The sequence below is a fragment of the Podarcis vaucheri genome (assembly GCF_965113315.1).
Source record: "Podarcis vaucheri genome assembly, chromosome: 13".
Classification (NCBI taxonomy): domain Eukaryota; kingdom Metazoa; phylum Chordata; class Lepidosauria; order Squamata; family Lacertidae; genus Podarcis; species Podarcis vaucheri.
This window is the reverse complement of record NC_138751.1, coordinates 22,160,117-22,183,657: the sequence shown is the minus strand read 5'-3', so window position 1 is coordinate 22,183,657 and position 23,541 is coordinate 22,160,117. Positions and strand designations below refer to the sequence as shown.

The following is a 23,541-nucleotide window of genomic DNA, read 5'->3' as shown; positions in this document are numbered from 1 at the left end:
GCATCTTTGTACTTATTCACAAGAGTGGGGGAAGCTGTGCTTGGCCAGAGGGTGGGGGGGGGGAGAGAGAGAAGAAACAGGAGCAGAATTTCACAAGTGTATCTCATTTTTGAATTTTCACTTAAGAATCAGCACTACAAACTTTGCCAACCTATGCCGTAAAATTTTTGGCCTGGCTCCAGAGCAAGTCACTCCAATTCTGATGAAATCAGTGTGGAAAGTTACTCATGAGCTAATGACATCCTACTGGTTTCATGGGGAATGAAGTTCAATCAACTTACTCTGGATTCAAACCGCTACATGCAACCAATCCACTAATCCACATACAGCTAAAAGCATCCTACTACTAAATTCACAGCATCACTGCATGATACAGGCAAATGGGCACAAAAAATGAATCAGGCAACACAGAATCAAACTCTGGGGGTATTTTGCTCATCACTCCAATCTCATGCACTGAGATTCTTACTTTCCATTTAAAACCAGTAGTCTAAGGCAGGGGCTTCCAAACTGGTCAACAAGCTTCATTCCACATTGTGAGACTGGATTTGTGATGTAGGATGGGAGACAGCACATTCATCACATTAAATATCAGCACTGGTTCTTAATTGTATTTTATTGTTTCTCGTACTACTTATTTTACAACCTGAATTTCATGGAATTCAGATTGTAATACAATATATAAGAAATTAAAGCAACTGTAAAAATACCTTTAAAAATAAGCATCTGGCACAGTGCATTACAGCTGCTATGGCAGGCAGAAAAATAATTAAGTAGTCTGCCACAATCCTAAGCAACTATCAAGTGGTCCATGGGGAAAAACACTTGGGAACTACTGGTCAAAGGCAAAATAATGCAAAAACAAGGTGGCTGTTGCAAGTAAAGCATGGACAGGGAATCTGCAGCACTTCAGATGTTCCTGGACTAAACTCCCATCAGCCCAGAGCACTACCCATGCTAGCTAAGGTTGATGGGAGCTGGGAGTCCAATGATAACATCTGGTGGGTCACAGGTTTCCGAATTCTGTAACAAAAGGATCAGAAAACAGGAAGGGGAAGTATTTTACCAGAAGGGCTGAGAGGAATATTCTGTTCCACCATTTTGAATCTCAAGTCTTAATATTGCACTCAGCACTCCCACACTTACTTTGGAACTACTTAAAGTCTTGTATGCCCAGAAACCCAGGCTAGAGATTTCCTGCCATGGGCTCCTGAAGGGACCCTCAATTGGCCAGTGCTGGGTTCGGACAGCCACCCCCCCCACCCATCCTTCTGGGGTTAATGAAGACCTGTCTGTCCCATGAGAAGGCAGAAGTGAAGACTAGGCCAGGAAACGTCTGCTGTCAAGCTTTGGAAGGGACCGTCATTTGGCTTCAGAAAACACTTGTAATTTCAGAGTTACAAACCATGACTTGATTTGTTACCATGCCACTTATTATACACACACTTATTTGGTTTATAATATAGAATTCCATATGTGCATTCACTTCAGTCAGGAAACTGGTACAGGTTTATTTTCGTTTCTTGCTATGCCCTTGAACTTCAACCATGTTCCAAGTCCTGCAATTCCAAGTTAAGAAGACCTCTCTGAACCCAGAAACAACTCCTTCACAGTGGTAAATATCCCTTTTAGAGACAGTGGCAGCAGCCCAGCCTTGGGTCCATTCCAGTCTGGCTTCAGACCTGATCACTGCCTTGGTTGCCCTGGTTGATTGCATCTGTCACAAGAGAGATATGGAGAGCAGTGTGACCTTGCTCATTCTCAATCACCCAGCAACTTTTGCTACTGTTGACCACAGTATCCTTCTAGAGATGGGGGACACCATGCTTCAAGGGTTCCACTCCTAATCCCAGGGCCATTTCCAGAAAGTACTTATGAGAGGCCACTGTTTCAACACCATGCAAGTTGTATTGTGGTATCCTACAGCGTTCCATATAGTCCCCTCCATGCTACTTCACATCTGCATGAAAGCTTTGGGAGCTGTCGTCAGGTAATTTGGAGTGAAGTGCCATAAATATGCAGATGATACCCAGCACTCACTCACTCTCCCTGTGTGCGTCATCTGAATCAGGAGCAGTGGCTGAGGTACTGGACCTGTGCTTGGAGGCAGTGATGGGCTGGATGTGGACCAATAAACTAAAGCTGAATCCTGGAAAGACCAAGGTGTTATGTGTCTCGAGTTCCCATGTCTGGGAGGTAGAGATGGCCTGGCAGATAGGGTTGCTCTCCCTTGGAAGGAGCAGGTCCACAGATTGGCCGTGTTCCTGAATTCAACCCTATCACTGGAGGCTCAATTGAGTTGGGGGGGGGGAAGGCTAGGAGTGCCTTTTTCCAGCTACAGCTGGTTCACCAGTTATGACCCCTTTCGACTAAAACTTGGGACACTGCACTCCATGCTCTGTTAACTGGCTGCCCTTGGAGACTACCCAAAAACTTCAAGTGGTACCAAATGCAGCAGCCAGATTACTGGCTGGGGTTCTATTTAGATCTCACATAACCCCATTTCAAAACAGCTACACTGGTTGCCAGTTCATTTCCCGGCCCAATTCAAGGTGTTCACAGTAGTGTTAAAGTGCTAAATAACTGGCCCTTGATACCTGAATGGCTTCCTCCTTCCCTACAGGCGCTGGCAGGGGTTAGGATCAGCAAAGTGGGGACATACTGTTTGTTCTACTGCCATCAGAAGCTCAGGGTGGTGATTGCCCTGGAGACGGCATTCTCTGTGGCAGCCCCTGAATTGTGGAACTCCCTCCCCAGAGATGAGTCTGGTATATAGCTTTTAGTGAATGCTGAAATGACACCTCTTCACCCTGGCACTACAAACACAAACACACACACACACTCACTCACTCTCTCTCTATATATATATATATACATGCATGTGCGCCATCTTATTTCTGCAATTATTTCTGCAATAGTTATTTTAAACTATTCATGCATTGCAGCGGACTTGACCAGATGACCTTTGGGGTCATTTCCAACCCTAGATTTCTATGATTCTGCGTTTTTAACATTGTGCTTTAATTGCGGTAACCTGCCCTGGGACCTGAGTTTGAAAGGAGGAGGAGAGAGAAGTTGGCAAGACACACTGCTTTCTGTTTCATTCTGAAAAGCACAGCTCGTTTTAAGCTTCACTGGCACAGCAGAGGAGAATGAATGAGAAACTGAAGTGCACACAGCAGGTGAGAAGGGGGGAAGGCAATAGGAAGGAAACTTAACATTTTAGATTTGGGTTGGCAGAAGGATCTTCCCTCCCACCCCCACAAGTCATGAGCTGAGGCCACAGCTAGCCTGTGAGCTCAAGGGGTATTAGGCCTTGTGTCTCCAAGGCAGATAATTTCAAAAGTTTCTTCTGGCATGGAAGGTATTTCAAGTGTTACATATTCATTTGTGATGTGGCATCACAAAGGGGAGGTGGAGCAGGAGTGAAGAGCCCTTTGGAGATGACTTGGTTGAGAGCCACAAAAGATGATAAAGGTTAGAAGGCACAAGGACAAAATAAACAGTGCATGCTTAGTCTAGAGGGGGAAATCAATGGGAAATAAAATGCTTTTCTTTATCTAGGAAGGAGAGAGGAGAGGCATTGATTGGGTAGCTGCAAGTTGGCAATTTGAGGCTTGTCACAAGTTGCCCCAGAAGCAGGATTACCATGAAAGAGCAAAACAAGCAACCATGTTCAAAGTACAGGGAAGCAAATTTAGGAGAAGTGTTTAGCAACAGCTCTCCCAAGACCAGTGAAGCTCAACAAAGCACAAGATCTTGAGAGGCAGGACAGGGGAGAAAGGGAGCATCGTTTGGGCATGTACCTTTTAAAAAAAGAGAGAGAGAGCAGGTTGAAAAGAAGAATAAAGGGGAATAGGGTGGTGGTTTTAAGCTCTTTTTTTTAGCAAAGTGGCCAGGACAAGAGGGTACACAATCTGAACAGCTGCACTGGCAAGAAATGCATTTTCCTTTGTAAAGCAAGACCAACACACTAGTCTGTGCAACAGCAGACTCTAGCGACTATTATTAGGCATGACAGCAGTGCTATTTCCTCCTCCACCACCACCATCCCATCTCATCCTTCCAACACATTTACACCAAAAATCTTAACGCGCTCCCTCTTTTCAGTCAAGGAATGGGTTTAAGGGAATTTAATTTGCGATGTAAGTGACTGAGAGCACCTGAACCATGTTGTGGCTGCAAGGAACGAAAACTCACTAGGCAAAAACAGTTCTGGCAACCATCTGGATCCAATACAGCCAGTCAGGATACAAATATATGTGGGTTCCTATTTCACTGTAATCAACATTATACGCCTATATCAAATTTTGCAATTGAATCCACAGGAAAGAAAGCAAATCCTAAATGTTTCCCATATCTGCAACACTGGGGTACTTCTCGTTTCTTACACTCTTACTAAATTTTCAAGAGTGCCCTATTTTTGCCAGGCACGCTTGAGAACTTGCTCCAAAATACCGTATTTTTCGCTCTATAGGATGCACTTTTTCCCCTTCAAAAATGAAGGGGAAATGTGTGTGCGTCCTATGGAGCGAAGACGCCATAGCCCCGTGACCCTCTCCCGGCTGGAGAGGTGACGCGCGGCTATTGTAGGAACCTCTACAGCCCCGTGTCACCTCTCCAGCCAGGAGAGCGCGCGCGCAGGGCTAAAGCAGCCCCCCGCGACCCTCTCCCGGCTGGAGAGGTGACGCGCGGCTTTAGAGGTTCCTGCCATAGCCGCGCGTCACCTCTCCAGCCGGAAGAGCGCGCGCAGGGCTAAAGCAGCCCCCTGCGACCCTCTCTCGGCTGGAGAGGTGACGTGCGGCTATGGCAGGAGCCTCTATAGCCGCGCGTCACCTCTCCAGCCGGGAGAGCACTCGCGGGGCTAAAGCAGCCCCCCCGTGATCCTCTCCTGGCTGGAGAGGTGACGTGTGGCTATGGTAGTAGCCTCTATAGCCGCGCGTCACCTCTGCAGCCGGGAGAGCGCAGCCATAGCCCCACGACCCTCTCCCGGCTGGAGAGGTGACACGCCGCTATGGCAGGAGCCTCTCTGCTGCGCCTTTCTGCTGCTTCCTGACCTGCTCTTTGGGGCTGGTGGTGGGCTTCCCCCCGCCAGCCCCAAAGAGCAGGTCGAAAGGAACCTGAAGACTGGAGAGCGAGAGGGGTCAGTGCACACAGACCCCTCTCGCTCTCCAGGCTTCCAAGGTAGCCACCTGAACGCACCTTAAACGGCACCTTGTTTTAGAGCAGGAAAACAAGAGGGGGAAAGTTCTCCGCCTCTCTGTGCAGCGCCTCCTGCCGCTTCACTGAAGGGGCGCTGGGCAGAGAGGGGGAGAATTTTTTTTCTTGTTCTCCCCCCTCTAAAACAAAGTGCGTCCTATTGTCCGGTGCGCCCTATGGTGCGAAAAATACAGTAAATGTGTCTTCCATAATGCGATGCAATGCCTTTACTACTTTCTCTTTAGAAATTTTGGGCTTTCACTCTTTCCTCTCCATTAGCAATCATACTTTCCTACTAAAGGGTCCATCAAACAGAGCCTCATCAGAGTCCCCTTTGCAACCAACATGGCAGAGAACTGAGAACTTTCCTGCTGTGGTCCTGACACGTATTTTGCCCAGCAAAGCAAACTAAGAGTACATATTTACAGGCTATTACAAAGGAGTATCTTCACTTGATTCTTGTATTTTCTATCTGGTTGCCCAGCTTCGCCTGATTAAGCCAGAGTATTTCTTTTTTTTAAAGTGGATATGCAGAATTACTTATTGTTACTCAATGTTACTCCTGCTATTTATAGTCACTTTGACTGTAAGAAAAGGGCAAAGAATATCGTTTCTAACTAAATTTTAAAATACACTTTAGAAATATGCTGTTGGCTGTCACTATGTGGTAACTGAAGGCTTCAACTCTCAGAACCTGGAGGGTGGCTTTATAAAGTGGGAGGGCCAATGTACTAATTAAGCAATCAAATCTCTACATCTGAAAAACTAACGCAGTTAAGACCCAGAACTGCAATGTTAAGACAAAGCAGACTAAAAAACTTCCACATGTAATAGAGGTCTCGTTTGACAAGACAATACCACAGAAGAGGCAGAGAAAATCCCAGGGATTCAACAACAATTTCTGCATTTCGTAAGATTTTTATTTGACAGAAAAAATCTCCTTGCTGTACATATCAAAAAAAATTAAATGCTTTTAAGAAATATGAAGAAACTTCTGTTCCCATCCCTCCCTGATTTAGGGTTTCTCGGCTTCTTTCCAGCAGAATTTCTCTCACCTTCCCTTGTAAAATGCCTGTCTGCCCCCTTTCCAGTCCCTATCTTGACCCCTCCTGACCTGGCTCAGCTGATCAATATGAAAGAGTCTGCTTTGAGGGAAGGATAAAAAGGAAAAAGAGCACCGCATATTAAAATCTGTTTGTTTTGTGGGGGCGGAAATTGTCTAATGCTCAAATTGTGCCAATATCAGAAGTCAACCCCACTGTTGCAGGCTACAAGCAACACCTAATTTCTCCCAAAAAGTATGCTTGCACTTCTCCTAAAGCAGTGGGTCACAGAAGGAAAGCTTCTGAATATTCAGCAGGAGCCCCCCACCCCGGCCCTGAAAACTAGGGGATCCCCAAGGCCAACCTGCCCTCCTTCCCTTTTTTTCCTACAATCCTCCACCATTACAGAGAGGGGTGCCTGAGAAACGCTAAATCAAACAGATTAGCTCACATATATCTCCCTACTCCCCACCCGCCCACCCTTTTTGTGTTTTCTTTTATTTAAACCTTTTATGTCTAAATCAACAAAAAGGAGACCCCTCTCTCAAAACACAGAAGTAAAGATTTTAGCTGTAAAACGCACAGAAAAAACGCTCACAAGAGAGAGAGAGAAGGGAAAAAAATCAAATGAACATCACCAACTGTTGGGAAGAGGAAGAAGAGGAGCGCGGAGACGGCGGATCCTGGTGGGTGCTGAGCAGAGATGTCCAGGGAGGGGAATGTAGCTGCCGACAAATGATGGGCAATAAAGACAGGGACAGTGAAGGAAAAACTAATGAGAATAAAAAGCCAATGGCAAATGAAGAGGGCCCCCCCACACAAACACACTGGCTTCCAGTGGGCTTCAGGAGGCAGGGGGCTCCCACCTGGGACAGCACTGTGGGAGGCTGGGGTGGTGCAGTCTGTGGTTGCAAGGGCAAGGGCTTTCCAGATTCTCCAAGAGGCTTAGGGGGACCTGGAAGGGGGCAAAGAGAGGAGAAATTAGCAAGCTTAGCTCCCAGGATGGGCTACCACCCGAATTTCCACCTGCCCCAGGTTCTTGCGGTCACTCCAGAGTGAACTGCAACTTTTTCTCGATTTTCTACATCACCTTAAGGAAACATGGCCACTTGTACACCAGTAATACAGAGTGAAAAATGTTGTGAGGGAAAAGGGAAAGCTTCACAATGCTCACTAGAGAGGCTCTGACAGCCTTATGTATCTGCAGGCCATTAGGGAATGAGGCAGGGAAGAGTCCACAACCCCCAAATAGAAAAACCCACAGAAGGCCTGCTTCTGAAGACAGGCATCTGTACAATGAGCCAGCCTGAGCCAACCTTCAGCACGCTTCTCGCCCCCCCTCCCCCAGGAGAGAAGAACTTGGGACTATGACATCACACACCAGGAAGCAAAAGAGGCTGCAGTAACAACCTCCACATATTTGTAATACTTTATACCTGTGTGATGATTTTAACGGATGATTTTAACAGTCAGCTGCTCTGGGGGTCAATCTTGGTTTGAACGTGAGGTGAAGCAAATACTCCCCATACAGTGATGTCATAAAGGTCTACTCAATGTTCTATCAATTAGTTTACTAACATTACTAGAGGGAAACCTCCCATCCAGGAAGTTACAGAGTCTGACCTACTCAACTTCCACAGAATTACAGTGCAGCTGCACCATGTGCTTTCCCAGCCATCCTATGACACGATTCTGTAACTCAACTGCAAAGATCAGCAGGAACATGGAACATGGGACACTACACCCAAGGCCATTCACTTAGAGCAGAGGGGAGGAGCTGCAGCCCCAGGGACCAAGGTGGTCCTCTAGAGCATCTTTATCTGGCGCTTGGACCTCCTCCCAGGCCACATCCAGAGCCAGGCTCTGTGCTTTTACCTGACTGGAATGTATGTCCTTAAACTACTAACTGTTCATCTTGCTTGCCTGAATGGAGGATAGAGAAACAGGGGAAAGGGGCTCTATGTAAAAACCTGTTCTTACAGGCTGCTTTGTGTCAATAATTCAAATCTGGAGTTGCTGGGGTTTTTGCTGAATTACTGCTCTTTATGAGCTGTCCTATCTTATAAGCCACCCTGAATACTGTCAGAAACCAAGCAAATACTACCTTGAAGTTCTGCGGCGGGGGACTCGAGGGCTGGGGGAATTGCGTCGACGTTTCCGGCCTGGAGACCTGCTGATGCTTCGTCTGTTTCTCTGCGAGGACCTGTCCCTGGACCTGTCCCTGGACAAGCAAAGGAAGGCATGAAGCTGATCCAAGTTATCTTAACTCCAATTCTCACATATCCTCCCTCCCTATTCTAAACAAATCCCTAGCCGCCGCCTCCCTCCCTCACAATCCCAGCATGGTGAGAAGGGAGGCTCAGGTGCCTACCTGCGTCGGTCCCTTGGAGCTGAAGGTAGCTGGACCGGAGGGGATACCCGGCGGCGTTCTGCTGGGGAGTAGCTGAGGGAGCGTGAATCACGCAGGGAGTCAATAGGCTTCCGGGGACTGCGTGACCTGAAGGAAGAGAGAGAAGATGGGCTGCTTAAGAGTGCATTCACCACACTTGGCCCTTCAGCTATGGGAGAAGAAAAAGAACTCGTGTGATCATTTCCCAGCAAAATGCTGGACAAGAGTAAAGCATGGACACACCCCTAGGCTGTACCAAGAGCTGAATACCCATGCACTCGCACTACATGCAGAGTTCAGAATCCTTTCATTTTTAAGACGTTTCCAATTCAGTACTAGTTCCATATTTTGGGAGCCCACATGTAAGATTCTCTCTGTGGCCACATTCTTTCCACTGACATCACTTGCAGGTCAGGGAGAGAACTAGCAAGTAATGCAGCAGTAGTAGCTGCCACACCATTTTCCTTGCTGTTGCCCTAACTCATGCACTCACTCTGGACCAAAGGGTGGGTGAGCAAACGGTTAAGGGTAAGGAGACTCTCTGCAAAGGGTCCCCTGATTGCCCCATCAGGCCAAGCCCCAATGCTGGAGTTGTCTGAATCCTTAAAGCTGCAGAGGCAGGAAATGCCTGGCAAGATCTCAGTTGGGCAGAGGCTAAGCAAGCTTTCTACTGGAAAGGACTTTGGAGCACAGCAGAAATCCAGGCATCTAACAGTGGTTTTCAAGAAGAGGTTGATGCAGAGCAAGCCAACAGATTCCAGCTTCCTTAACAGAAACATGAAAGCTGCCTTATACAGAGCCAGATCACTGTTCCATCTAGCTCAGTCTTGTCTAAACCAGGGATGAGGATCCTGTGACACTCCAGATGTTGTTAGACTAGAACTCCCATCAGCCTCAGGGAACATGGCCAATCATCAGGGATGATGGGAGATAGAGTACAACATCTGGAGAGCCACAGGTTCCCTGTTCCTAGGCATCAATGATTGGCAGCAGCTCTCCAGGACTTCAAACAGGGGTCTCCTACCTGGAGATGCCAGTGGCACAAGAGCAAGCCTCCTCACCACCACACACACACACACACACAAAATCAGGCCCAAAGTCTTCTGCACCTTTGTTACCCACCTGCAACACTTGGGACTTCTGGCATTCTGCTACACATGCCCTTTTTACACCATTTTCACTAGCAATGTGGTGCCAACAGCCACCCTTATTAAAGAGTTAGAAGAACAGAGAACAGTCCCACAGAATACAACAGTCTTGTAGGAGGAAGGGACTGGTCCACCCCATACTAAAATAAAGTCACTGCCAATAAGTCATGGCATCATTCCCTTGCAGCAGATTCTCAGCTCTTTCACCAATAACCAATAAGAATACTTACTTCCTCTTCTCTGGAGACGGCTTCTTTTTGGGGACCACTTTGGCTGGTACCTGGGATCCAGTCTTAGGCGACGAGGGTGAAGCAGAGGAGGAAGATGATGAAGATGAGGAGGAGGCAGAGGACGAGGAGGAGGATGTGGAGGAGGAGGAAGAGGAAGAGGAGGAAGAGCTGCTGCTGGAACTGCTGGAGCTCTGAGAACGGCGCTTACGTTTGCCCACTTCCAAAGGCTGCTCATCACGGTTAGCCTCCTTCAGCACTGGACTTGGTGGCCTGGGGCGGGAGAAGAGAAAATGAAGGATAGTATCAAGTTCAAACACACAGGGCAATTGTGTTAAAAGGATTAAGAGAGGTATTGGTGGGTTACTTCTAGAATCGCCATTTTTGTTTCTTTGCCGGGGAAACTGATACACTAACCTTTGGATCATGGTGTTTATGGGAAAGGTCCTGGAGACTAGCTGCCTAAGCTCCCCTTTACATTTCTGTTATCAGAATGGTTGCTGCTGTTCCCACCACACCAGAAAACATTGAAGGCTTCTACGCACATTGGCCTACTGCTACATCACAATGGCTACATCTCTGAAGGGGCCAGTGTCACCTCTACGGTTGCCAACTGGGACAAAGCAGAAACATCGTGAGTGAAACACTGTGATAACGGGTGGGGAGCCTGCACCCCGCAAGCTGTCACTGAACAGATTTCAACTCCATCATCTCAGAAGCATTGGCCACAATGGACATGGCTGGTGGAAGTTGGGAGTCCAACCACATCAGAAAGGACACGAGTTCACCCCCTACTTCAGGTGTTCTTAGATCAATGTAGAATCATCACCTTCAGTAGGAACAGCAACCTCACTAGTAAGATAATGTCAAAGGAGGTTCTCATTCCTGCTGAAGCTCAAAAATCAGAACAGTATTTCGATTAGTGATTCTAATGATCAGCCTCTTCCATCTTCCAACTCTTTCTTCCTCTTCCCATTCTCCAGTCCCCTAATGCCTTGTTTTCTAGTTCTATCACCCCAAACCACGTCAAAAGTAAATATGAAAAGTACACAGAACTAGAATCTTGGGGAAAGATTCAAAGGATGTTCACAAACCTAGCCACATGCATTTCATGTGTACAAACACATGCTCCTCAAGGGAACCAGGTGCGCTTTAAAGGAGCAAAAGGCTTGCATGGGGCCTGCAGTGCAGATTCAGAGCCCAAATTCCATGTGCCTTCCTGCTACAAAGACACAGTGAAGTGAAACAAGGTTAGCCTCTGGTGGACAAAGGCCACCATTACAGCATTTAAAAACCACTTCAGCTAACATGAAGAACTTTATGAGATCTTTTAAAATAAGAGGTAAAGTTCTCACCCTCATTTGGTAGATTTAAGTGTCAGAATAGAGTGTGGAGAGAGAAGCCATGAAAAGCAAGAGGTAAAGTCTATGACATTTCTATGCCAAGCTTAAGAAACATACAAGATATGGACACTGGCCATCCACAAGCAGAATCTGGGATAGCTAAGCTATACAGGTCATGTTATGCCCTTTTTGCTTAAGGAGGCCTCTCATATGGACACCTATTGGCAACTAGATAAGAAAAGAGGACCAGCTGAAAAGGGGATGGCATACATGCATCCTTGTACCCTTCTCAAGCCTACTTAGTTTCTGTGCTAAGGAATGGAGATGCCTTTATGCCCCTCCAATGGCCAGCATACAAACACAGGTTACCAGCTTCTTAATAACTTCTGACAGCTTATTTTCAAGGCTGATATTAGTGCCAAGACACACTGCAGTGGTTAATTTAGCCCACCAAAGAAGGAGGATTCAATTATTAGCTTGCGCTTGTTATATTGGGACAGCCAACCCTTGACCTGAAGAACTGATGCAATCACCCAAGGAAGTTTTTCTGGCCCTCCAAACAGCTTCATCTAAGACAGGTATGAACAGTGATTACTAGCAACTTAAGAGAGCGGGAACGGTGGGGGGAGTGGGGGGAGAGAAATATAGGCTCTTACTGTTTTGGTACAATCTCCGCCTCAAGGTCTTTTGCCGGCTGATCCGGGGGGATGGACTCAGATGAGCTGGATTCAGAATCGGAATCAGAAGACGATGAGGAAGAGGAGGAGGAGGAGGAGGAGGAAGTGGTGGAGGAAGCAGATGAACTTCTCTTCACCTTTGAAGGAGCAGAGGGTGGCGGAGAGGGGAGAGCCAGTTGTGGGGCAGTAGAAGAGCTGCTCCTGGTGTTCTCCTCCATGGCAACAGAAGCCAGCTGTGGCTCAGCCTCCAGGGTGGGGAGGCGCCCTGCAGGCCTCTCTGCTACTTTTCCTTCAGATACAAACTCCTCTTCTTTGGGGGCTGGGGCTAGCACAGAAACCAGGGCTGGCAAGGGGCTGGAGGACTCAGAGGAGGACGACGACGACCGAGCTTTAACAGGAGAAGGGGAGTCTGCATGGGAACTGCTTCTCCCTGACAAAGGAGCACCAGCAGTTGTCTCATCCCTAACTGTGGAAGGATGAAAGACCTGACTCCTATCTCCAGGACTGTCTCGGACAGTCGTGGAACCGCCATTCTTTGACACGGCAGATGGAGCAGGAGACAGGGCCTTTCGAGCTATGGGAGAGTCCTCACATGGTGGGGTTGGAGTGCGAGGGATGGCAGTGTTGCTTTTGCTGTGCCATAGCGAGGGTGCTGATGACTTCTCCTGGATGTCAGACTTGGGGTATTTCTCCAGCACAGGAGGAGAGCGGGATTTCCTTCCTGGAGAGGTGCAGATTTCTCGGGAGCCTGATCTGGAATGCTTCCTCACAGGAGACGACCGAAAATCAGGAGACACTCTGGACCCAGTGCTTTTGTAGGTTGCTGTTATTCGCGGGGCATCTAATCTGGGAGGTGAACGGGATGCATTCCGGCTGGTGGCACTCCGTTGTGGCGACAGCCTAGACATCTCTCTCCGTGCTGGTGATCGGGAATGGCCTCTGCGCGGTGAGGCGACTGAGCGTTCACCCTTCCATGTGAAGCGAGATTTGTCTTGACGGGAAGGGGATCTTGAGCAGCTTCGGCCTGGGGACGAGATGGACCTTTCCCGCCGTAATGAGCCCCGAGACTTGTCTCGCCGCCTGGAGAGCGAACGGGAGCGACTCCTCCATGACAGAGAGCCAGATCTCCCCCGTCGCAATGAGGTTCGAGGTCGACTGTCACAGTGAGATGACGATTCAGACCTATGTGGATGCATGCTGGTGTTTGACCTCTGCCTGGAGCGTGATCTGGACCTCTGTCTCAGAGGTGTTCTAGATTTCCGCCTAGGGCTCAGTGGTGACATAGATCTCCGTCTTCTTGTAATTGGTGTTCTAGACTTCTCTCTGGTTCGTGGAGATGAACCAGACCTTCGACGTCGTGGTGGGGTTCTAGATTTTATTCTGGGTCTTGGAGAGGATCCAGATCTGCGACGGCGGCGTGGTGGGGTTCTGGACTTCATTCGTGGTCTTGGGGATGAGCCAGACCTGCGTCGCCTTGGTGGGGTTCTGGACTTCATTCGTGGTCTTGGAGATGATCCAGACCTACGTCGTCTGGGGGGTGTCCTGGACTTCACTCTGGGCCTTAGTGGTGACCCAGACCTACCACGCTTTGGTGGAGTTCTGGATTTTACTCTAGGTCTGGGTGGAGACCTTGATGTCCTGCGTCTTAAAGGTGTCCTTGATTTTACTGACGGTCTGGGAGGTGACGGAGATCTGCTTACAGATTTTTCTTTTCGATCTGGTGAAGACTCTGAACTGCTCTCACTGTTGTGTATTCTTGGCTTCTCTTTAACCTCTGAATACGACTCTGACCTGCTCCTCCGAGGTGCATCTCTGAGTGCCTCTTTCTTCTCTACAGGAGAAACTTTTGAAGTCTCACTTGCTTCTGGAGAAGCTCCAGGTCTGTTGTGCTTTGCAACAGCTGGAAGTGTGCTGTTCTCTGATTCTGGAGATGAATCTGACCTGCTGTGTGCTGGCGATGATACAGATTTGCTTTTGTTGACTGAAAGTGTTGCAGAGCGACTCAGTCGTGGAGGTGATCGAGATTTATTGTCTTCTGGAGAAGACGTTGATGAAGAGGAGGAGGAAGAGGAGGAGGAGGAGGTGGAGGAAGAAGAGGAGGAGGAAGAAGAGGAAGATCCAGATCTACTTCGCCTTGATGGAATCTCTGACTCTGTGAGTACTGATGACCCAGGCTGGCCTTGACTTGGAGACTTCAATTTCTCTTTCCCAGGGGGAGATGAACCGAATTTATTTTTCCGGAATGGTGATGCAGCTCTCTCCATTACTGCCAATGATTTGTTTTGCCTTGCAGGTGACCCAGATTTTGACTTTATTTCTTGGGATTTGTTTTGCTTTGGGGGAGATTTAGATTTGCCATTTACTTCAGGAGATGATCTGGACCCACTTCTCCTCATAGGTGATCTAGACTTCTCTCTCACTGCTGGAGAGGAGAGCCCAGGTCTGACCTGAATCAACGGTGATGTGACTTTCTTTGTCTCAGGAGAGTACTTGGACTTGCTCCTGGAAGGAGATTTAGATTGCTCCTTGACCAATGGAGAGGAACCAGACCTGCTTCGCCTTGCTGGTGATCTGGATTTCTTCAACTCCAAAGAGCCGGTTGTACATTTTCCCAGTGGTGAAGTGGATTCCTTCTTCAGTTCCAAAGATGATCCAGATGTAGTTCGTCTTGGTGGAGACAGAGATTTCTCCCTCAAAGCTGGAGGTGATCCACACAAGCTCTGCCTTCGGACTGGTGATCTAGGCTTTTCTTTTGCTGCTAAAGACCTTCCAGATCTGCTCCGCTGCAACGGGGGTGTAGACTTTGGTTCTGGAGAGGCTGTTCGTCTTGGAGGGGATAATGAGTTTTCTTTTGTTGATGACTGAGAGGAACCAGACCGGTCTCGTCTTGGAGATGATCTTAATTCCTTCTGCAGCCCTGGAGAGGACCTTGACTTCGTTTTCATTTCTGGGGAAGACTCAGATCTGTTTCGCCTTCTGGAGGATCCAGACCTGCTACGTCTTGCAGGTGAGTTAGATTGGCTTCTTCTAGAAGACATTTTAGATTTCTCTTCAACTGCTGAAGAATCCTCAAACTTCTTTGTATGTCTTGGAGATGAGCCAGATCTGCTCCTTGAGGACACACTAGATTTATTTTTGACTGCTGGAGGTGTCCTGGATTGACTTTGTCTTGCTGGTGATCTGGATTTCTTTTTTGGTGTTGAAGAACCAGACCTGCTTTGCCGTGGAGATAACCTGGACTTCGTTTTCAGCCTGGGTGAAGAACTAGAGCGACTGCGCCGTGGTGGTGTTCTTGATTTTTTCTTCCTTGACCTTGGAGATGAACCTGAACGACTTCTTCTAGGAGACAACTGTGATTTCTTCTTTGCCTTTGGAAGTGATCCAGATCGACTGCGCCGGGGAGAAACACGTAATCTGCTTCTTGATTCAGGAGATGAGCCAGACTGGCTACGCCGCAAAGGTTTTCTGGACCTCTCTCTCATTTGGGGGGAGGAACCAGATCGGCTTCTTCTTGAAGAAATTCTAGAGGCCTTCCGATCCGGAGATGACACAGACCTACTTCGCCTTGCTGAAATCAACGACTTCTCTCTCCTTGGTGAAGAGCTTGACCTTCCTCTCCTGGGAGGAGTTCTGGTTCTAGATCGCCCTCTTCTGGGTTGAGTTCTGGATCGAGACCTTGCTCGTCTGGGTGGAGTTCTGGATCGAGACCTGCCCCTTCTTGGTGGGGTTCTTGAACGTGACCTCCCTCTTCTTGGTGGGGTTCTTGACCTTCCCCATCTCCCACTATTTCTGCTTCTAGACCAGCCATGCCTTTGGGGAGTTCTAGAACGAGACCAGCCACGCCTCTGAGGTGTCCGTGATCGGCCCCATCTAGGAGGACTTCGTGAGCGTGACCTGCCCCACCGCTGGGGTGTTCTTGACCGGCCCCGCCACTGAGGGCTGCGAGAACGGAGCCTTCTTGGAGGAGTACGTGAACGGGATCGAGCACGTCTCTGAGCAGAGCGAGACCTTCCCCTCCTTGGAGGTGTGCGTGATCTGCCTCTCTTAGCTGGGGTGCGTGACCGAGATCTACCTCTTCGAGTAATGGGTGTTTGGGAGAGAGATCTATCCCTCCGACTGGTCCTTGACTTGTTGCCCCTGGCTGGAGGGGTGCCTGATAATTCACGACGAGATGTGACCTTGGCAGCCTGCTTTTGCCCAGAGCGGGAGACTTCGGGGGATGAACTAGACCTCTCTCTGTGTGTGGAGGTCTTCTCTTTGCCTTGCCTTTTAGGAGGCTCCTCTGGAGAAGAGCTACGGGAAACTGGAGCTGGCTTGGTTGCTGGGGAAGGAGAAGAGGAGGAAGAAGAGGAGCAGCTACCACTCTCTGAAGGAGAACAAGAGCGCTGAGGTGGAGAGCCATCGGGTGAGCCCTTCCTCAACTTTGTCTCATTCGCTTTAGAAGCAGGAGATGAAGCAGCTGCCAGCTTCTCCTTCTGGTCAGTGGATGATTTAGCCTTGGGTGGTAGAGTCCCATTACGATCCTCTGTCTGCTTCTTAGGGGGTGGGGAGACACTCTCCTTCGAGGAATGCTTGTGCCCCGAGACTCTTTCCCGAGAAGGATCACTTGGCATTGGGGAGCGATGCTTGAACCTTGACTCCCGCTCAAATGATGGAGAGGATTTCTGATCCCCATGCCGAGAAGACTTCCTCTCCTTTTCTCTTTCCTTCTCTCTGGCAGGAGATAAAGGGCTGCCAGAGCGCTGGCGGGTCTCACGTACTGGAGAATGCTTGGACATAGTTTTCTGGACAACAGGAGATTTAAAAAAAAAACAAAAACAACTGTTAGTATTACAACCCTGACTATGATTTTTCTCCTCCAAATATAATCAAGTCCTGCTGAAATCCCTAAGGAATCTCTGTTGCAAGTCACTAAAGTATAATCCCATACCTCCCGTTTTTCTCTGCTTTCTCGAGGGCTTGGGCTCCTGCCCCGCCGGACAGGCTCAGGAGAAGATGACCGTGTTCTCTCTGGCAGATTCTTGGCCTCAGTTTCTGCTTGCTTCCGTGAAGGTGCTGAGGGAGACTTGCTCTGTCGCCTTAAGGGGGCCCGCTTCTGGGCTATGGGGCTACCTGACCTGCAGATGATAAATAACTATCAGAGGCTTGAAATGTGAGTTATTTTCAATAGTCTGCCCAAGTCTGAAATCTGGTTTCAAGAACAATGGACTGGGGTGAGGAAGGAATAGAGGGAACTTTGGATCTCCATCCCAAAGCCATACCTGCTACGGGAAGCATCTGAAGAGGAAGAATCATCAGGGGAGGAGGAACGATCCCGTCGGCCTTTCTGAGATGCACTCTCGCTAGTAGACCTAAGAGGGTTAGAAATGTGAGCGCAAAGGATGCAAAAAAAAAAAGAGAGAGAGAGAGAACACCTTTAGCAAGGTAGTCTCTTGGTAGTGGTGAGAAAAACGTGGTTTTTACCTCCTGCGTTTCTTTTCCTTAGATTTGTGTTTGCTCTTGGGACTTGGGGACCTGGAAAAAGACATTTGTTTTGAAACATTCTGGGAACATTGCACAGACATTATTTCCATCTTAGCTTCTACAGTACCCACTGCAGAACATTCCCATCCCTAGGAATAACCAAGAAGCTATTACTAAACAAATGTCTCTAAAACACTGCCACACAATTCATAAGAAGATCAATGCAACATGTAGCTAGTAACGTTGGATGTAGATGTGGGACAATCAGATTCAAGTCACCACTCAACAATGAAAATCACAGGCTATCCTCTGAGAACTCACAATTTCTCAGTTCTGATTGCTTGAGAATACAATCAAAGTAAAATCAAAATTGCAAAGAACTCTCTATACCCAAATGCATTTTAAAAAAGTTAAGACTCACCTGTGCTTTCTTTTCTTTGACTCTGACCTACAAAAAACAAAACAAAAAAGGGGGGTCTTAATATACTTCAGCTTATTGCCAGTCACCTAAAAACATAATAGTGTGCCCAGAAATCTTGATACTGGATAAAAAGTGATGAATTCCCTCTACCCTAGTCCTACACAGGATGCTTTCAGACAAAGAATCTCTGACAAGAGATAGCTACATATAGGGTGAGAAAGGCCCCAAACTCTACATCATGTAACCTCTTTTGTAGCGGAAGACAAGACAACCGTACCCCACAGAAAGCAAGGTCTGTTCTCCCATGCACACTTGAAGACATAAGCTATTTAGGGAACACTGAAAATAACCATCAGCTGAAGGGATGAAGATCCTAAAGCCCAGTCTATCACACTAAGCCAGCCTGTCTCTCCCAAGACAGCCCCTTACCTGTGTTTCTTTTTCTTTGAACTTTTCTTCCTCTCCCTCCGAGAAGGTGATCTGCTCTCAGATCTGAAGAGACAAAGAAAAGGGACATGTTACATGTGGCAAGGGGTAATGGAGACCCACACATCTCATATCCCTTACTCTCTCTCCTCACTAATGCTCCCCACCTAGCCAAACTCAAACTGACACCCTCTTCTCGCCACATCTCACCACTGCCTTTGTTCATGCACCCACCTGCCTCTGTCTTTCTTCTTTTTCTTCTTCTTCTGTTTTGGGGACGGTGAGCGGGAGCTGCTAGACTCTTTAACAAGACTGGGAAATCACAGAGAAATGGTGAAAAACCAACTCCCAAACAGGCCCCAAAATAACGGCTCTCCCTCCCTTCCTTCTTTGCTCTCCCCATTCCTCCCAACAAATCCCCAAGCAGGCAACTAGACTGCCAAATAAAAATTCTCAAGTTTAGGGGTATTAGCATGCACACCACAAAAGGTATATTAGGGAGTCCCAGTATCGTTAACAACCCTTAGAAAAATTATGTCAAAACTACAGCCAGTTAATCAAGCAAAGAGATCAATAACTCATGTCAAAATACAAATCAGATTTTTTAAATACATATATATTTAATAAAGACATCATCTGATGTAATCTTACCCCAAGGCAAGGCTTGTATTATATACTACAGTGAACTAAAATAATACCTATTTCTTAAACAAAAAAATACAATAAATTGTTTCCCAATCCATTTAAAGCAACAAGAGCTCAGCTGAGGTAGGCACAACCATGTCTAACTCCCCAACTTCTACCTTTCCTTTCCTCAGCAAGGATGCCCACATACCTGTACTGCTTTTGCTGTTCCTGCTGCTGCTTAGCTGCTGCTGCTGCTGCAGCAGCAGCGGTTGCTGCCTCCTTAGCCCTGCGGTTGGGGTCAAAGGAGCTGCCATCCACATAGTTGTCACTAATTCCAAAGGCAGCTCTAAGCCTCTCGTTCTTCTTTTCATTGGCCTCAGCCAGCTGATGGGTCTCTGTGACACTGGAGAAGAACAGAAATAGTTACTACAGGGGGGAAACTAGAGGTTATGAGGCAAGCCCAAGGTAAGTATGGGAAGAGCAACAAGCCCCACAAGGAATGGAAAGGAGGTGGGGCGCTAATCAATCAGTCAGCTCATCAGAATCAAAATCCACCAAGGTGCCTTACTTACGTCGGCTTCTGCTGCTGTTCCCCCTCCTTGACCACTGCTACATCCTTCTCCAAAAGCATCATCCGAAAAGTGGCTACCTTTTCCTGGATCTCCCCTTCTCCATACCTGGGTTGAGAAAGCCAGAAAATATTTTACAAGGCTTACCAGATCGGTCCCATAAACAAGGTAACCAGTCTCTAATGAGGTAGTAGGCAGTGCTGCTAAGGGACATGAATCGTAACAGATTCAAAACACTGACTACTTCTATCTAACACAGCATAGTACTTATGACTTTAATGTAAACCAAAGACATAAGCACATCCCCCCCCCCCGGCCACACACATCATGACCTAGCTAAGTGTCTTTCTACGAACCACTATTCTCTCAGCCTCCCTGAGATCTGCAATTCAGAGATAATATTACAAACATCTCTGCATCGGAGTATCATCATTATCAATAAAGCATTTGACTAAAACTTCAAAGTAGAAGAAGAAGAAGAGTTTGGATTTGATATCCCGCCTTTCACTCCCTTTAAGGAGTCTCAAAGCGGCTAACATTCTCCTTTCCCTTCCTCCCCCACAACAAACACTCTGTGAGGTGAGTGGGGCTGAGAGGCTTCAAAGAAGTGTGACTGGCCCAAGGTCACCCAGCAGCTGCATGTGGAGGAGCGGAGACGCGAGCCCGGTTCCCCAGATTACGAGACTACCGCTCTTAACCACTACACCACACTGGCTCTATTTTATAAAAAGCTAAGCAAAGTTGTTACTCCCCCAAAAGGAATAATTTTCTACTACAAATGAAAATGTCATCCTTCACTCCTGGAATCCAGCAAAACAAAATCAACAAATTTAACTCTTCTTGCAATACACATAAAATTGACTGAACACCTACTAGATGTAAAGCAACTTCGCTCTGCTTGTTTTTCCTATAAATAAGTTAACACTACATATATCTGAAGCTTCTTGAAAGCACTTCTGAACAAGTCCCACTGAAACCAAGTCAGCAAGTGGCCAGTGCTACAACACATACGTACACCTAGCATGTATGACATGATTTCTCATACTTTCAACTCCTTGAGGCAGCTAAAAATTACTGAGGTCCTCCCATCACAAAAAGGTTACATATATAGGCAGTTTGGTACTATCAGCAGGCAATTACCGACATCTAATCCATATTTAGAAATTACTAAATTCTTTGCCAAAACATTTTCCTGGTAACAATAAGGTCCATGGTTTAACTTTCTTCAAGCATAGTAGACATTTACTCAGGAGGTACTAAAACCCAGCCCCCCTATTGACTAATCCAGAGAATTGACAGACCCAGAGGCTCACTTTAAGTAGAGAAGGCTTTTTCCCACTCCCACTCACCTCTCCTAAGTATTTTTACCCATTTCATGTAAATTCTTCTTCACCTTTCATGCTCAACTTGTACTTCATTCCCCCTCCCTACCCTACCATCAGGCCCGGTCCTTGAACACGTTCACTTAGTCTTCCCATTTCTGTTTTCCTCTTCTCTACTCCTAGTCTATTTATACCTGTATTATTAATCATAAATATGTAACTTTCCAATTTCCTTCAATACCTACTCTCACCCTTTGCCCTTAGAGGAAGGACAGCTTTTCCTTCCTCATCCCTGCATCCTAACTTTGTCTACCTTCCATCACTGCTGTGCTAACAGATCAGAGTAATTGGTCAGCTACCAAGACCAAGGTTGCCAACAAATGAAGGCAGAAATCCCAGGCGCAATGTCCACATACCCCACATTCCCAAATCCCACATACCCCCACCTTCCCATACCCCACCTTCTTCCACAATTGCTATCAGCCTTATTCATTCAACAGCTGCCACTATCTCCATGCTTATTTTTCAGCCCCCATTGTTATATTCCAAATACCTCTGCTTCCCTATTGCCTGCTACAACCTACCCTTGCTCTTCCATGAGTTCAGCCAACTCTAAGCATTTCAGCTCAACCTTCCGCTTGCGCTCGTGGTCCAGGATGTCCTGGTTGGGTTTTTTAACCAGGGATGACTCCAGCTTCCTCAACTCCTCTTCTGACTTGTAGTCAGTGCGATCTTTCTTGTGGCGCACGGCCGAGAGGTTGCGCTGCACGTAACCGTTGGTGCCGCTGCCCCGGGGAGTGGGGAGTCCTATCCCATTGTACATGGCGCTCACAGGCTAGCACCAACGGTGCCTCTAATGCCTACAGGGGGGGAAAGAGGATGTATGGCTAGAAGCAGAGGCAAAAGAGCAACTGGCAGCTTCTGCCAACATTTTCCAAGTACCAGGATGGACCCATGCCTCTTCACAATCAAGACTGAAAATATAAATGCACAGAAGAAATCCATAGAACTCATGCAGTGCAACATGCTTCCCACAAATTCCAACCTGAATCTAGTGCCAAACACCCCCTCACACACACTTTCCTTTCTTCTTACTTTGCCCCATTAATGTTCTCTATGCATCTTCAAATTTACTCCTTATCAAAGTCTCTGTTATTGCATTTCAGGCTTCCCTTACCCTCATCTTCAAATTCTATCTGATCCCCCAGAGAACTGTCTCACCTACAGCCTCTTACCTACATTTTTCCTGTTCAACACTTTCCCCTTTATGAACCTCTCAGAAACCCGATTTTTTTCCTCCACCTGCTTTCAGAATTTGCTTAAATTTACTCATCCCATCCCCTAGAGAGCAGAGATGATCACAAAACCCTGGAGTCTTAACTTCCATTCTACTGAGCCCCTCTTCCTATTTTTACATTTTACACGAATACAACCCTATCCTTTGTCCCCAACCCCACCAGTTTCAAGCCCCCAGCTAAGGCTACAATCCTGTTCATTATTATCTGGGAGCTCAGTCGGACTTACCTCTGAGCAAAAAAACCCAAACAAACCGCACACGATTGCCCTGCACACACTCCCCTCCTCCCTCACTGTCCCATTTGATCCTCTTTCATAAACGGCTGAAATGCCATTTATGCGATATTTTCCCAATCTGGCTCCAACTACCCCATTCACCTCCTTCTTTGAAGGACTGAACCACCCCCTGCCAATCTTGTTATAACCTCCCTAGTCCCTATGACGTTTCTAACCGGCTTAAAGGCCTGCGCCCCCCACCACATGCACCCACAACCTGGCTAAGTGCATTCCTACATTCCCCACCCCCAAAAAGGCCTGGACAGCCATCTCTAGCAGTTTCAAGCCCCACCCCTGCCTCTCCCCCTTACTAGGCCTTTCCTCCCTCCCCAGGAATATCCACACACACACGCAGCCCTACCTATTAGGCCGATTCACCTCAAGGCCTGATGGAGCCGTTCGAGACCCTCCCTCTGCCCGCACCCCAGCACTCAACCCAACACCCGCCCACGCATGCACCGCGTCCGTGACGCGCGCCCCCTGCCCAAACCCTCTCCTCCCTCCCCCTGCGCGACTCCCGAGACCGGGCCGCCCCGGAGTAGGCCTCTCACCCGCCTCCCTCGCGCTGCCCAGGGAGGCCGCTCTCTCTGCCTGCGCCACTCGCTCGCTCGCGCTCCCTCACCCGACGCAGCAGCAGCAGCCGCGGCGCAGGCGAAGGGTGAAGGGGAGGGGGAAAGGAGAGGCGGAACCGCCCCCCTTCCCGTCCAATTCGCTCCCGTCTGTCCCTCTCCTCGCCCGCGGGGTTATGGGAAACGTAGTCCTGTCCTTCGCGATCAAGACCCCAACGCCAAGGGCCCAAGGCATGGAAAAGACTACAACTCCCGGCATGTAACGCAAGCAGCGCGAAGGTCGGACGCCATTTTCTAAAGCGCTCTGGGGAGAGGGATAGAGATGGGGGGGGAGAGGGTGTTTCAGGAAGACTTTGCCCCTGCGGGTGGTTTTTCCTTTCGCTCTCTCACCCTCACTTTTTCCCCCTCTCTCTCTCGTACAGCAGTCACATCGATGCGCGACCCACTTCGGAAGGCACCGCTAGTGGTGCGTGAGGGAGCGGGGACAGGACGAGACGAGACGGAACCGTCCCTCCCGTCAGCCACCGCGCGTTCCCAAATTAGAGA

The 23,541-nt window shown here is 48.0% G+C and overlaps 1 protein-coding gene and 1 long non-coding RNA gene across 6 annotated transcripts; one reads left to right on the top strand and one right to left on the bottom strand.

Moving 5' to 3' along the window:
• Positions 1 to 6,097: 6,097 nt before the first annotated feature.
• Positions 6,098 to 23,525, bottom strand: LOC309516789 (uncharacterized protein; the record flags this gene model as incomplete). 5 transcript variants are annotated; one of them, XM_082195659.1, is made up of 15 exons in its annotated part: positions 23,386 to 23,525; positions 21,439 to 21,714; positions 19,536 to 19,640; positions 19,172 to 19,366; positions 18,571 to 18,648; positions 18,340 to 18,402; positions 17,911 to 17,937; positions 17,490 to 17,540; positions 17,288 to 17,377; positions 16,957 to 17,143; positions 12,006 to 16,810; positions 10,010 to 10,279; positions 8,614 to 8,739; positions 8,347 to 8,463; positions 6,098 to 7,197 (listed from the first exon to the last, which is right to left on the bottom strand). In XM_082195659.1, exons 2-15 carry the CDS (start codon positions 21,675 to 21,677, stop codon positions 7,188 to 7,190), a joined length of 6,363 nt encoding a protein of 2,120 aa, XP_082051785.1. In that variant the 5' UTR covers positions 21,678 to 21,714; positions 23,386 to 23,525. The 5 variants fall into 5 exon arrangements, with proteins under 5 accessions (XP_082051785.1, XP_082051786.1, XP_082051784.1 ...); XM_082195660.1 differs by lacking the exon at positions 23,386 to 23,525 and adding an exon at positions 23,049 to 23,160; XM_082195658.1 differs by lacking the exon at positions 23,386 to 23,525 and adding an exon at positions 22,978 to 23,117.
• On the top strand, positions 8,746 to 9,501 carry LOC309516791. The gene is made up of 2 exons (XR_014213042.1): positions 8,746 to 9,101; positions 9,363 to 9,501. It is a non-coding gene; the product is annotated as an uncharacterized lncRNA (long non-coding RNA).
• Positions 23,526 to 23,541: the final 16 nt, after the last annotated feature.